The following is a 14,095-nucleotide window of genomic DNA, read 5'->3' on the forward strand; positions in this document are numbered from 1 at the left end:
ATTTATAGTAGCTTTTATTCATAATTGTCAGAATTTGGGAGGAGGAACTAAGATGTCCTTGAGTAGGTGTGGATAAATATAGTATGATATATCCACAAAATGGGATATTTTCAGTGCTAAAAGATATGAGCTAGTAAGCCATGAAGTCACAAAGGAAACCTAAACGTATATTATTAAGGGAAAGAAGCCAGTCAGAAATGACACCATACTGTATACTTTCAACTATGTAACAATCTGGAAAAGGCAAACTATAAAGACAGTAAAAAAGATCAGTGGCTTGCCTGGAGCTAGGGAAGAGTAAGGAATTAATAGGCGGCATGGCACATTAAGGATTTTTAGGGCAGTGAAAATACTCCATATGTTACTATAATGGTGAATACATGGGTCATAAATTTGTTTAAACCTATGGAATGCACAACACCAAGAGTGAGCCCTAATGTAAACGATGGATTTCAAGTGATAATGATGTGTCAGTGAAGGTTCATCAGTGGTAAGAAATGAACCACTCTGGGGGGGATGTTGGTAATGGTGGGAGGCTATGGACATTTGGCCACAGGCAATATATGAGAAACCTCTGCCCTTTCCATTCAATTTGCTGTGAACCTAAACTTCTCTAAAGAAGTGGGTGTTACACATGACTGAAAAATCATTGAACACTACATCTGAAATTAATGATGTACTATATGCTGGTTAATTGAATTTAAACAAAATCTTTTTAAAAAGAGCAGTCTATTTAAAAAATAAAAAGAAGCAACTCAAAAGAATACAAAATTTTGAGTCCCTTGTATGTCCCTTTCAATCTTATAAAGGCACTAGTCTGTTCTGATAACTGGTCTAAAACTGACACTAATATATTCACCTCTGTGGACATTAGCCATATCTGGCAGACAGTTTCTGTTAAAACTGTGGGGACTGATAAGCAGTCTTCAACCTTTGGCCATTAATACAGCCTCAGACAATTAAAGGCAAATTGAGAGGGCTGGTAGTTTCAAGAACAGTAATTAATTTAACATACTTCTTGGCACAAAATCTATGCCAAGGGGACATTGTCTTGCAAAGGTCTGCTAGACAGAAAAAAAGAATGAAGTATTTATTGTCATTAGCATTGCCGCAGAGGCCTTAATTGTCTTGTTGAATTTTTTTTTCTTCTGTCACAAGATTCTAGATCCCCAGGAGAGTCTGGGAAGACACAGTTCCTTCCAAAAGCTCATCCAAAGCCTGATAAAATATGCCATCCATTTAGGAACCTTCAGGACTAATAGAAACATAGTCTTCCCCACAGAAAACACAAAAACAGGGCAGGCATTTTCCAAGCCCTGGATAAGTTTGCCATGAAATGACTGAAATTCAATGGGAAAACACACACAAATCAAAGAGATATTTCCAAGACACAGAAGTAAATGAGGATGCCCAGGCAATTACAGGGATATATATGTGAAAATCTTGCTGGCCACACGAAGCATTCAAATCTAAAGGCACTGGTCCGTGAGGAGGACTGCCGGAGATGGTACATTATTAGGAAAACTTCTGGTTCTTTTCCAGTGCAAACTGAGGGATTTCAACCATCCAATAACCCAAGTTTAATGACTAGTGGATACACAAGCAAAGGGCATAATGGCCAGTATTCATTCTGTTGATAAAGTGCCTTTTCTAATTGCCCTGTTGCAGGGCTTGAATACTTTGAATAGCTTCTCTGCATTCACCTATCTATTTAGACTGGACAAGCATTGGTTAAAATCAAAGAATTTGAAACCAGATAGCCAGGCTTCAAAGCTCAACTCTGTCACCAGACGTATGTCCTTGGGCTAGTTATGTAACTACTTCACTTTCATTTCTTCATTTTCACATGGGGAAAATAATTATATCCTCTTCAGTGGTTTACTTTTTGCAATAAAAAAAGTGACCCAATACCAAACCATAGAAAAATAAGCCCAGGACACTTTGTACTCTCTCATAATAGGTTATTAACTACTGTTAATATTTATTGTTATAGCTTGCCATTATAATTATTTTTTCATTAATATAGAAATCCTCATAAATTATTACGTAGTGAATGATACGTGTCAGATACAATGCGCCAGATATCAAGAAGAAATGGTCTCTATCCTCAAGGAGTTCACATTGCGGACAGGTAAGAGAAGTACCATAGTAAAACAAATCTAATTAGGACATCACCAGGCTTCCAATCCTTTGTCTTCTCAGTTCCCTGAGGAATCTGGCTTTGCAGGACTTTTGGCTCCAACCTGTAAGCACTGTCTTTCCACTTTCTCTGCTTCAACCTTATTGAATTTATCTTCAACTCCCTAAACAAGGCCCGCTTTTGCTTATCTCTGAGCTTTGTTCTCCAAGGCAATATTAAGCTATTTACTGATTCCTAATTCCGTCTCAAATGTAATTCAAAAAAGATTTTATTTTTTATTGACATAAAGTTTACATTTATATTAAAATTAAAATAACTTGTTCTAAGATTTTTTCTTCATAACCAATTTATTGAGAATGTTTATCATAAAGTGATGTTGAATTTGTTTTTTTTAATTTAATTTTTTTTCAGTGTTCCAAACTTCATTGTTTATACACCACATAACTTGTTCTAAGATTTTATGATTATAAAAGTAGAGCTAAATTAATGGAAGCTGAATATTGTGGAGTGTTTTATTTTCCTTTGTTTTGTGTTTGTTTTTGTTTCTTAGCTCTCTCTTGCATTATACTTCCCCAATATTATGTTCAGTATGCCTATGGGATAAAACACCACAGGTGTTGACCATGTCCACAACATTTCCCTAACCTTCTATCATCTCCTCACCCTACCCTCTATGCTACTACACTCATCCCTAGCTCCCTTCAGGAAGTCCTTCTTATTTCCTCAGATCTCGTTTTAGCAATTATATTTGGCGAGCCTCCCTTGACCATATAGGGCAAGGTTTCAACATCCATTTGATCTACATTCTCAAACTTGAATGTCACTTAAGTCCCTTAGGTATCTTGCAAAAATGCAGTTTATGACTCAGTACATCTGATATCCTGTATTTCTCACAAGCTTCCAGGTGATGTCAATACTATTGGTTTTTTAGTGCAGCGATCTCTATTAATTTTCCTCCTTTATAGTAATTGTAACACAATATTGTAATTTCCCACATACTTAATTTTATTCTCCACTAAACTCTGTAACATCTCGGGCAATATCCATTTTGTTCACTGTTATCATACCCTCAAATCTTACTCAATAACAGACATATAATATGCATGTGATATTTTTGTAATGATAAATGAATGCATGAAGAATGTTGATAGAAGCATGTATAAGACATGGTGAGATCAGAGAGGAAGGGGATAAATATGAATCATAGGACTAGCCAGAAGAAGATGATAGACAGAGGAAAGGAAGAGCTACATTTTTTTATCCTCTAAAATTGAATGTTTAATAAGTAGGGTAGAATTACCATAATTCAACATGACTAAATCCAAGAGAAGAGAAAGACTTTCATTAGACTCTGGAGGGCTAGTAGAAGTTGTAGGACCTCAGTATTTTTTGTAAATAGCAAATAGATTATTTCTAGACACAATTACTGATGCAATACAGTTTTTGTTGTGATTCTTTGCTTGCTTTTAGGTTTGCCTCTACTATTTGGATATATTAATCCTAAATTATCTGATTTGCCTCTGGCCTCTTGTTCCTGTCTTAGACTGCTTCTTTTAGAACCTACACTGTTTAATGCCTTAGAAAACTTGCAGTCCTGAATCCTGTTTTCCCATTTCTTGATTCAGGGTGACCATCCATATCAGCTATTGCTAGTATGACTAGATAAAATACTATTTCTGTGTCATTGAGAATTTTTGTTTCCTACATTTTCCACTGCAATAAATGTTCCTCTATATAAAATGTGGCCTGTATCTCTATTTTTCCTCTGAGTAAATTTCTAGAAATAGAATTTAATGGACCTTTTAAGCCAACAATATACTGGAAAATACACTTCCAGAAAGTTCATATGAGCACTGCAAAACAATGCTTAAGTCCATGATAACACAGCAACATAATACTGTGTATTATAAATTTCTTAACAATTTGCTAATTTGGGGGCATCTGGGTGGCTCAGTCAGTTAAGTATCTGCCTTCAGCTTTGGTCATGATCTCAGGGTTCTGGGATCAGGCCCAGTGTTTAGGCTCCCTGCTCAGCGGGGAGCCTGCTCCTCCCTCTCACTCTTCCTCTGTGCTCTCTCTCTCTCTTTCTGTTTCTCTCAAATAAATAAATAAAATATTTTAAAAGTTCTGCTTATTTGACAGGCAAGGATATTTTACTGTTTACTGTAGTAAAATATTGACATTTAATAAATAACATTTATTGCAAGTCCCCATGGCACATTTTTTCTTATTTCTAATTCTGTTCTTCCTGTTTGGGTTAACAAGTTTGGAAAATACTAACATGAAGTCCAGTAATATTACAGACTGTGGTATGTTTCCCAGGTTCAGTGGTATTAATATTGACAGATTGATAATGGCATATTCCTATTGCTAAGGGATTTTATTGAGGAGCATTTTGTTCAGACTTTCAGAAGGTTGAATTGAATTACCAATTATTGTTCTGCTGGGCTGGCATGAGAGTAGGGCAGTGAGAAGGACCATCCTTTGAAAGTATGAGTACAATGTGTGTCAGTGCTCTACCACTATGCACACCAGTTCCATGTGCATGCACCAAGCTCTGGCTCAGAGTATACTAAAATATTTTTATAATTCTATTGCTATGAGAAAAAGTAACATTCTTTTGGCCAGGAGATAAATAAACACAATCCCCAAGAAGTTTCTGAGATTTATGGGAATGCAGTCACTGCCCTAGAATTTGCCCAGACTGGTAGAGAAAATGTTTCCAAAGGTCTCAAGAAGTTCACGGTAAGGAGATATAACAGATCAACCTTCATATGCAAAATACAAGTATATACAGCTGACAGAATGTTAACATCCAGGCTAGCACATAACCATGCATACATTGCATACATGCTGTTGGGTTAGAACAATTTGAATTGGAATTAGTGGCAGATGAATGGCATGTGGAGATTCTCTGGAGAATGGGTTTTAAAACTTTAAAGGGTTCCCCAATAGCCCAAGCTTCAAACAGTGGTTGTGACACTTATTAACTGAGAGACCTAAGTAAGTTACTTAAATTCTCTAATCCTTGGTAACTGTATAAATCAAAGTGATAGGGATTCTTTCATCAAATTTATTATCTTACAGTCATGTAGGTCAGAAGACTGATAAGACTCTGACGGAGCTAAAAATCAAGGCATCAACAGGGCTGCATTATTTTCTAGAGGGCATAAGGGAGAACAATACCTTTGCCTTTTCTCCTTCTAGAGACTGCCCACTCCTTGGCTCACTGATCTCCCACCCTCTGCCATCTTCAAAGCTAGCAATGGTAGATCAAGCCCTTCTCAGGCTGCCACCTCTGTTTCTCCACTTTTAAGGACTCATGTGTTAGAATGAACCCACCCAGATAATTCAGGATAATTTCATCTCAAGGTCTTCCAGACCAATCACATCTGCAAAATCCTTTCTACTGTGTAAAGGTAATATATCCATGGGTTCCAGGCATTAAGATGTGGACATCTTTGCAGGGTGCCATTTCCTCTACCAAAAACACTTTATAATATTTTGGGTACAGAATGCATGATAAAGTTTGTTGTTACATTATAAAGAATAAAGTATTTCAGGCCAAGATCTTTTCTGTGATGAAACAGACTGGATGGTAGGGAGAGATAAGGATGGAAGCAGGGAGAATAGTTAGGAAACTATTGAAATTATCCAAGTGAGAGATAATGGTGCTTAAGAAAAAGGAGGCACTTATGGTGGTGATGAAGTCTGATTATACTCCAGGTATAATTTCAAAGATATTAGTATCTGCAGGCTTATATGCAGAGTATAAGACCGAAATCAAGGGTAGACTTCAAGACTCATATGTTCTAGAGTGGTCCAGAAATGGTGGGAACATCTAAGGATCTAAAGGAACCATAAGTAGAAAAGATGGACAGTCTACATCAATCTGTGGGCACTCTATTTACTAAAGCAATTGTCACCTCTTCAGATTGCATTACCGGCCAGATCCACCACCCGCAAAGTCTAAGTTCTTGGTACAATGTAAGATCCGCAACATTTAAACACAAGTAGGGGGAATCCCAAGTTATTTTTGTCAGTTTCCTTCCAGTTAGTGTGCTGGGATTCAAAATAGAAAATAGATTAAGTTATGAAAAAGTAAATAAAAATGTATTTGGTTCATGCCTCTAAGAGAACACTATCACTGATTATCAGTATGGTAATTATCAGTTAAGTGTGATTCTATACTAAACTAAGAGACCATGGACAGTAAGAACAGTGTTGAATCCCCACCCCCCACTTTCTTAATCTCCAGCACTTTAGCATGATGTTTAGAATACAGGACAGTCTTATGCAATATTTTACTGGATGTGTGTATAGATGAGTAAATTATGTTTTTTCCTAGTTATAAAAGACAGGCTGCTAAAAAGCACAGGTAGGCTAATGAAACAAGACTACCATGAATAGTAATAGATGCTAACGAGTTACCAAGTGGAATGTGACTTACACTCACCAGATGATATTCCCTTTAGCAATTTAGTATAATATTTCATTTTTTAAAATCCTCTTCAGAGTGACTGCTCATGGGCATGGGATTTCTTTTTGCAGTAATAAAAATTTTCTAAAGGTAGACCATGATGATGCATGTACAACTGGGTACATTTACTAAAAACTATTGAATTGTACATTTTAAATGGGTGAATTTTATGATATGTGAATTATGTCTTAAAATTGTTTTTGTTAAAAAAAACCCACTTCAATAAGAGGGCCCAGGGGGGAAAAAAGTTACATCAGCCTATAAAGCACATGACCACAATGAGTAATTGCGTAATGGAACAGACAAAGACTGTAAAAGGCAAAAGAAGTCTTCTGGGAACCACCGTACCCCTGGAGACACAGTGAGTGACACCACCACGAGGAATGGGCCTCTCAGCTCTGTGCCTGTCTCCATTCAGGCTGCAACAAGTCTCCTCATAAGCTCTGTCCTCCCCTGGAATCAAGTCTCCTCAGCCTTCTGAGTCAGCCCGAGAGGGACAAGTACAAATTCTGTAAGTAAAACTGTTTTGTTCAAAGAAAAGACTTGACTCTAGGTGAGCTGAATTTTTTTATCCACAGGAAGAATTTCCTCACAATGTTCAGAATTAGATGAGATAGTCAGATGGTGGGCTGAGATACACAGCAGAATTTATAGAATTATTTATTCTCAGGAAACCTGCAGCAAAAGGTCATTTTCCTGCCCCGTGTGGGTTGCACAGTTTGTGGTTTGTTTTGTTTTGTTTTGTTTAATTTTATTTTATTCTTTCAGTGTTCCAAGATTGTTTATGCACCACACCCAGTGCTCCATGCAATACATGCCCTTCTTAATACCCACCACCAACCTCACCCATCCTCCCCCACTCCCTCCCCCTTAAAACCCTCAATTTGTTTCTCAGGGTCCATAGTCTCTCATGGTTTGCCTCCCCCTCTGGGAATGCAAGTTGGTACAGCCACTTTGGAAAACAGTGTGGAGATTCCTCAAGAAATTAAAAATAGTTTGTGGTTTGTTAAGCAAATGACTTAATCAGGATGCTATATATGTTATTATAGTGGTTTGGTACTTGAAAAAGCCAAAAAGGCTGTCAGGAGCTGAAGGAATCATTCCTAAGCCCAATTATTCTTACTAAAAATTAAAAAAAAATTTTGAACATTTACTGCATGCCAGGCATTCTATTAGGAGCAAGATATAGTCTACCTTATAGATGAGGAAACTGCATCAAAGGAAGTTTACACTACTTATACATGAAACCATAATTTGGGGGAGCAATTTTTTTTTAATTGGGTTTAAAATCCCAATTCTGACATTCACTAGCTGGGTGTGATTCTGAACATGTTTCATAACCTCTCTCATACTCGGTTACCAGAAAAGGGGAATCAAAGTGAATTTAGTAATACTTGCCAAATGATGTTATAATAAGAATTAAGAGAATGTTTCTCAAATGCTTAGCACTGTAATGTTCACAGAACAAATTCCAATAATAAATGGTAGCTGTTGTTATGAGTAATTTTTTTGTATTATTGTTACAAATAGTCTCAAAACTAGTTAGTGTCTGAGTGAGGATCTGAACAGAGATCAGTCACACACTATAGCGATGCCATTAGCAATGACTTGGACAATACTGATAAAGCTATATCATCTGTCCTGGAGTTAAAGTCATAGTAGCCATAGCTCATAATAGTGCAGTGAAAGAAGAGCATCACTGTGATCTGGGGGACAGGAAAATTAATTAGGAGACTATAGCTTATATTTTACAGAAGAAAGGAAGGTTTACCAGAATTGGAGAGGATAGACTGAACAGATTCCAGGGTGATGGCAGCAGAGAGTAGTTTTAAAGAATTTTAGTACCTCCCCTTGATAAATCTATTAGCCCCCTAACAAAGATGTTAGGAACAGGTAAGTTCATTCAATTAAGGAAAGCGCAATGAAGTTCAGCTTCAAGCACCCACCATGAATCACATTGCTATTACTTGACCCTCAAATAGAAACCTCTGGATTCTCCAGTTTTTGACATTTTAGAAGTAAAATCAATATATCGATTTGCAAGTGTTTAATGAACATTTGCATGTACAGGATGAAAGAGAGGGAGAAGAGTGTGTGAACATGTGTGTATGTGAGGGCAGTAACTCTGATGAGATGATTTGTTAGTTTGATGTCATTTACTGACAAATGAGACATAGGAGAGAGAGCCAGGTTTGGAATGGGGGAAGGAATGAGCTCCGTTTGGCCCATATTGAGGTGGAGGTGTCTGATGGATTACAAGGAGGGAGTATGCCTCATGGGTAGATAAAGTAGCTTATTCACTTTTGTTCACTGTCACCAAGCAGAGAGCTTTGACCTGCTCTCCAGACTGCTGCCCATTAGTTTTCCAAATTGCCTGTTTTATCACCTCACTCTAGTTCCAGGATTCACGACTGCCTTCAAGTTTCAGCCCAGACATTTTTGCCATTGCTTCAGATCCTGTTAACTTTCGAAATATAGAACTCAGGAGACTCTATAATTAGATTTCAGATTTGCGTGTCATCTGAATATAAGTGCTATTTAAAGCCGTGGGAAAAACCAAGATATCCCAAGTATAGTATACCAGAGACCAAAAAACAAAAAAAAACAAAACAAAAAAAAAAAAAAAAACCAGGGGCTTCTTGAAAGAAAAAGACTCTTAAAGAACACCACAACTGGAAAGACAGAACAAAAACACTGTTCCATAAAGAAATTAAAAAAAAAAAAAAAGAAGCTCACACAGAATAACTATCACTGAAGCTAATGAAGGAGAAAGTACCTAAAGAAAAGACAAGAAAAGGTGCCTAAAACAGCAAAAATTTGAGATGAGAGAGAGAAAAACAAATCTGAAGATAAACTTTTGGATTTGGTGTTTAGAAAGTCATTGGTGACAAGTTGGAGAATTTCCCGAGAGCCATTAGACAAAGAACCCAGATTATTACTGAAGGTGAAGGAATAATAATCACAGGCAGACTGTCCTTCAAATAATATTTTTTGTCATTATAAAATGTAAGGCAGGAAATTGAGGGGAAAATAGGGTTTGTCTCTTATTTCCCTTACTAGCGAAGCACAGGAGCCGGTTAAGAAAGATGGTCCATCTGTCATAGTTGAACTTAATGTCATGTTGAAAGCATCTATATAAATGTGTAGGGAGCATTCCTTAATGGTTTGGGGTATAACTTGAGAACTGAAGCTCCAGAAAAGGAGCCACTGGTATTATCTAAGATACTAAAGAAGGAAAGGAATTTTGTTAGAGTTAAGGGAGAAGAAATGAAAAATAATTTGTTTAGTTATTCATAAAATATTTGGAAATGCCTAGCTCTGCAACTAAAATTGACGTTCCCTCTCCTTTCCGTGGAATGAAGACTCATGTCCTGGCCTGCTGATTTCTCTCACTCATGTCCCACATCACCCAGCATCATACTTAAGCCTCCAGCATTTTAATTTTCTTGTAGTTGTCCAACAAACCCTGTTATTATTTTATTCAGTTTCTGCCCATGTTGTTATCTATGTCAAGAACACCCTTTTCCTGCTTTGCATCCTTGTAAACTCACATCCACCCATCAAAACATTTCACAGTTCTAATTTATCTACTTAGTTAAGAGGTCTTAGAGCTGATTCCTCTTAACACACACAGACACATTCATGTATACACACACTCAGAACCCGTCACTCTACACTATTCTATCTTATCACTTAGTAATACTCTACCTGATGCACTCTACAGCTAGTAGTATTTCTTTGTCTCTGATTCCTCTTATATGCAGGGTGCCTGGCATGTAGTAGTGCTCCAAACTGGTAAGTTTTCATTTCATAGACGTCCCTGGACTCTAATTAAAGATAAGGTTTTCAGCCTTAAAAAGATGAAGCGTTAACAACCTCTCTGGTTATCTCAGGCACCAAATCACTGCCATTTTATTTGCTTCATATCCTTAGGGCTGACACAATACCCAGTGAGCTCCCAGTTTGATACTGAAACGAACTAAGTCTTGATGACGGCTGATCAAGAGCTTAGATGGAGTTATTGGCTATAAAAAAGGAATAAGGAATCTTCTGTGTCTGTACCCAGCATGGATAAGGAGAGGGTACAGGAAGACACAGTTGTAGAGAAATGGAAAGAAAGGAATTTGATGGAATTCTCTTCTGCCAGACTCAGCTCAGATCAGTTCAGCCTACACATTGTGTTTTTCTTCTGATTCCTCAACAAAATGAGGAGGGAAAAAATGACAAGAATGAAAATGTGTAATGAATTACACATTGTCTGAATTACCAAAATAATATAAAGGGAATCAGGAAGAAATTAGGATGAAAGATAATTCGTTCTAATAGTAATTTAAAAAAAAAAAATCTCATAGGGCACCTGGGTGGCTCAGTTGGTTAAGCCGCTGCCTTCGGCTCAGGTCATGATCTCAGGGTCCTGGGATCGAGTCCCGCATCGGGCTCTCTGCTCAGCAGGGAGCCTGCTTCCGTCTCTCTCTCTCTGCCTGCCTCTCCATCTCCATCTACTTGTGATTTCTCTCTGTCAAATAAATAAATAAAATCTTTAAAAAAAAATCTCATAAAATTTCTTAGCACTCTATAACAAAGTTACAACTCAATCATTGCATGCCATAGTGATAAGCATTGTGAAAATCTCCATGATAGCCAAACATAAGTAACACCTGTGGAAACACTCTGCACCCCCATAACCCTTTTTTTATCATTCACCACTGTACACTAGATGCTGAAGTTATTATAAACAGTACTATTCCTTCTCCCTCACTTGATTCTAACATCTTGAAGAATTCATTCTGGCTCAACACTTTCACATATGCTGTTCTAGTAGCCTTGGAATACTTCATTTCTATTTACACAAAACAGAGCAATCTTTCAAGCACTGATTTTCCTAAGAAGACTTCTCCAGATACCCCAAGCCTTTTATATACAATTGAACTGTTCCCTTTTTCATAATTACTCTAGCTCCCAAGGACCCTAGGAAGTTGTTAACCTCAAAAGCTAAGACCTATGCTCTGGAAATTAATAGTAAATAAACAGGTCAAAGACTTCTGGAACATGAGAGGTGAACCCATTTCTTTAATTATCATAAGAACTATTCATTTACTAAGTAGAGTTCAATTTGCCTTTCTGATCACTATGTATTTTTTAAAACTATAATTACTAAAATTGTTTTCAAAAATCAAAATATTTATGAAAAGTGCTAAGAGAACTTGTTAAACATCAAACCTGTTAAACTTGTTAACTTTCAGACTTTTAGTAAAGGTATATCTTCCCCTCCAAAGCAAAACAGTAAAATTCTATTAAATATCTCCTGAGAAGTATATCTTAACAAAATGGAGAACAACTAGTCTTCAGGCAGTTCAAGAGAAAACTCTATCTGAACAAGGCAGCATGCTATATCACAGATGGGGGGAGGGGCAGAGGCCTCTATCCCTAAGGTGGTAGGCATGTGTGTTCTAACTCCACTTTCCAAATGAGACACCAGATGCCACATTGCAGGTGTCACTTTCAAGGTTAGATACTGTAGACATCTGCACATGACTGCACTGGTGCCTAAGCCACCTATTAGCAGTTCATAGGTGGTACTTTGTATCATAAGTATCTCTTTCTCAGTATTTTCTGGCTTTCCAGATTGTCTATAAGCTTCTCTGCTTTCTACACTTGAGGCTGATATAATATTGCTGCTCCACAGCCCCAGTCTACTTTCCTCTGATGATAACTATATGGACAAACTAAGCTGCTACCTCTTAAACACAATTTGAAAATCCAGAAAGGATGAAATATAATTGACCAGTCTTGAGTAAAGTGACTTTCCTTCACCCAGTCATCTCTGGCTAGAGAAGTGGAAGGAAAGGTCACATCATATGAACATAGCTACCAGCAAAGTGTCCCAGGAAAGAAAAATAATGGATAGAGGTATATATAAGAAAAAGAACAGTATCTACTACAGCAGTTGAAATCTTATATTCCTTTATCAATTTCAATGAGCAATTCATTTTTACAGAGTATATAAATATTCATCTTCGGTTAGTTTTTGGTTGAAAAAAATTTTTTGTAATTGGATTAATACTAGTAATACAGTATTGTTGTTGTCCCAGAGTTTCATCTTGGAACTCTGTGTTTTTAATCTAGCATGTCAAACTTCTGGAATACCACATCTACTTCCATCATTTTCCTCCTAACTGGTGTTCCCGGGCTGGAAGCCTTCCACATCTGGATCTCCATTCCCTTCTGCTTTCTCTACATAACTGCTCTCTCAGGAAACAGCCTGATCCTCTTTGCCATTGTCACCCAGCCCAGCCTCCACAAACCCATGTATTATTTCCTCTCCATGCTGTCTACCACTGACCTCGGCCTGTCCATATCCACCCTGGTCACCATGATGGGTATATTCTGGTTCGATGCCAGGGAGATCAGCTTTAATGCCTGCTTGTTACAGATGTTCTTTATTAAACTCTTCACTGTCGTGGAATCCTCAGTGCTGTTGGCCATGGCCTTTGATCGTTTTGTGGCCATCTCTAATCCACTCAGGTATGCCACCATTTTAACTGATTCCAGAATAGCTCAAATTGGAGTGGCAATTGTCATCAGAGAGACACTAATGCTGACACCAATGGTTGCACTTCTTAAAAGACTGTCCTTCTGCCGCAGCCACGTGCTTCACCACTCCTACTGCTTCCACCCTGATGTGATGAAGCTCTCATGCACAGACACCAGGATCAACAATGCAGTTGGATTGACTGCCATGATCTCTACTGTTGGTGTGGACTCAATCTTCATCCTCCTCTCTTACATTTTGATTATTAAGACCGTCCTCAGCATTGCATCCCCAGAAGAGAGGAAGAAAGCCTTCAGCACATGTATCTCCCATATTGGGGCTGTTGTTATTTTCTACTTTCCATTGATCAGTCTGTCCTTTGTTCACAGATTTGGGAAATGAGCCCCAGCCTATGTTCATACAATGATTGCTAACACTTACCTCCTGATCCCTCCTGTAATGAACCCCATCATCTACAGTGTGAAGACCAAACAAATACGCAGAGCTGTGATCAAAATTATCTATTCCAAAGACACATAGAATTCTAGAGATGGCCTAACACTATCAATTTAAAAACAAAGCTGATGATCATGAAACAAAAACTTAGAATTAAAGCTGGAATATATTTAGAACATCAGCTCAACCCTTTATTTTACAGATGAAGAGACAGAGACATAAGAATAGAAGGAATGAGCAGTATGAAGCCTGAAGTCTATCATTTCTCCCATCCATCACTGTTTGTTCTAAACTGTTGTTTATCCTGCCAACAAACTGAATTTTCTGACTTTGTCTACTTTAGAGCAGTTGGTATGACACATTATGAGAAAGCCATATCTTTATGAGAAATAGGCAGTATTTTTCTAAATGCAATAATAATTTTTACTAACATTTATTATTTCCTTTGACTAGTCATGGTTTGCATTTATTAACACACATCTGAAAC

General features: G+C 37.5%; 1 protein-coding gene across 1 annotated transcript; it reads left to right on the forward strand.

Moving 5' to 3' along the window:
* The first annotated feature begins 12,747 nt into the window (after positions 1–12,747).
* Positions 12,748–13,692, forward strand: LOC132011777 (olfactory receptor 51F2-like). The gene is given in 1 exon segment (XM_059390906.1): positions 12,748–13,692. A coding segment is annotated over 1 exon segment (945 nt).
* Positions 13,693–14,095: the final 403 nt, after the last annotated feature.

The sequence above is a fragment of the Mustela nigripes genome, chromosome 1 (genome assembly GCF_022355385.1).
Source record: "Mustela nigripes isolate SB6536 chromosome 1, MUSNIG.SB6536, whole genome shotgun sequence".
In the NCBI taxonomy this organism is placed as follows: Eukaryota; Metazoa; Chordata; class Mammalia; order Carnivora; family Mustelidae; genus Mustela; species Mustela nigripes.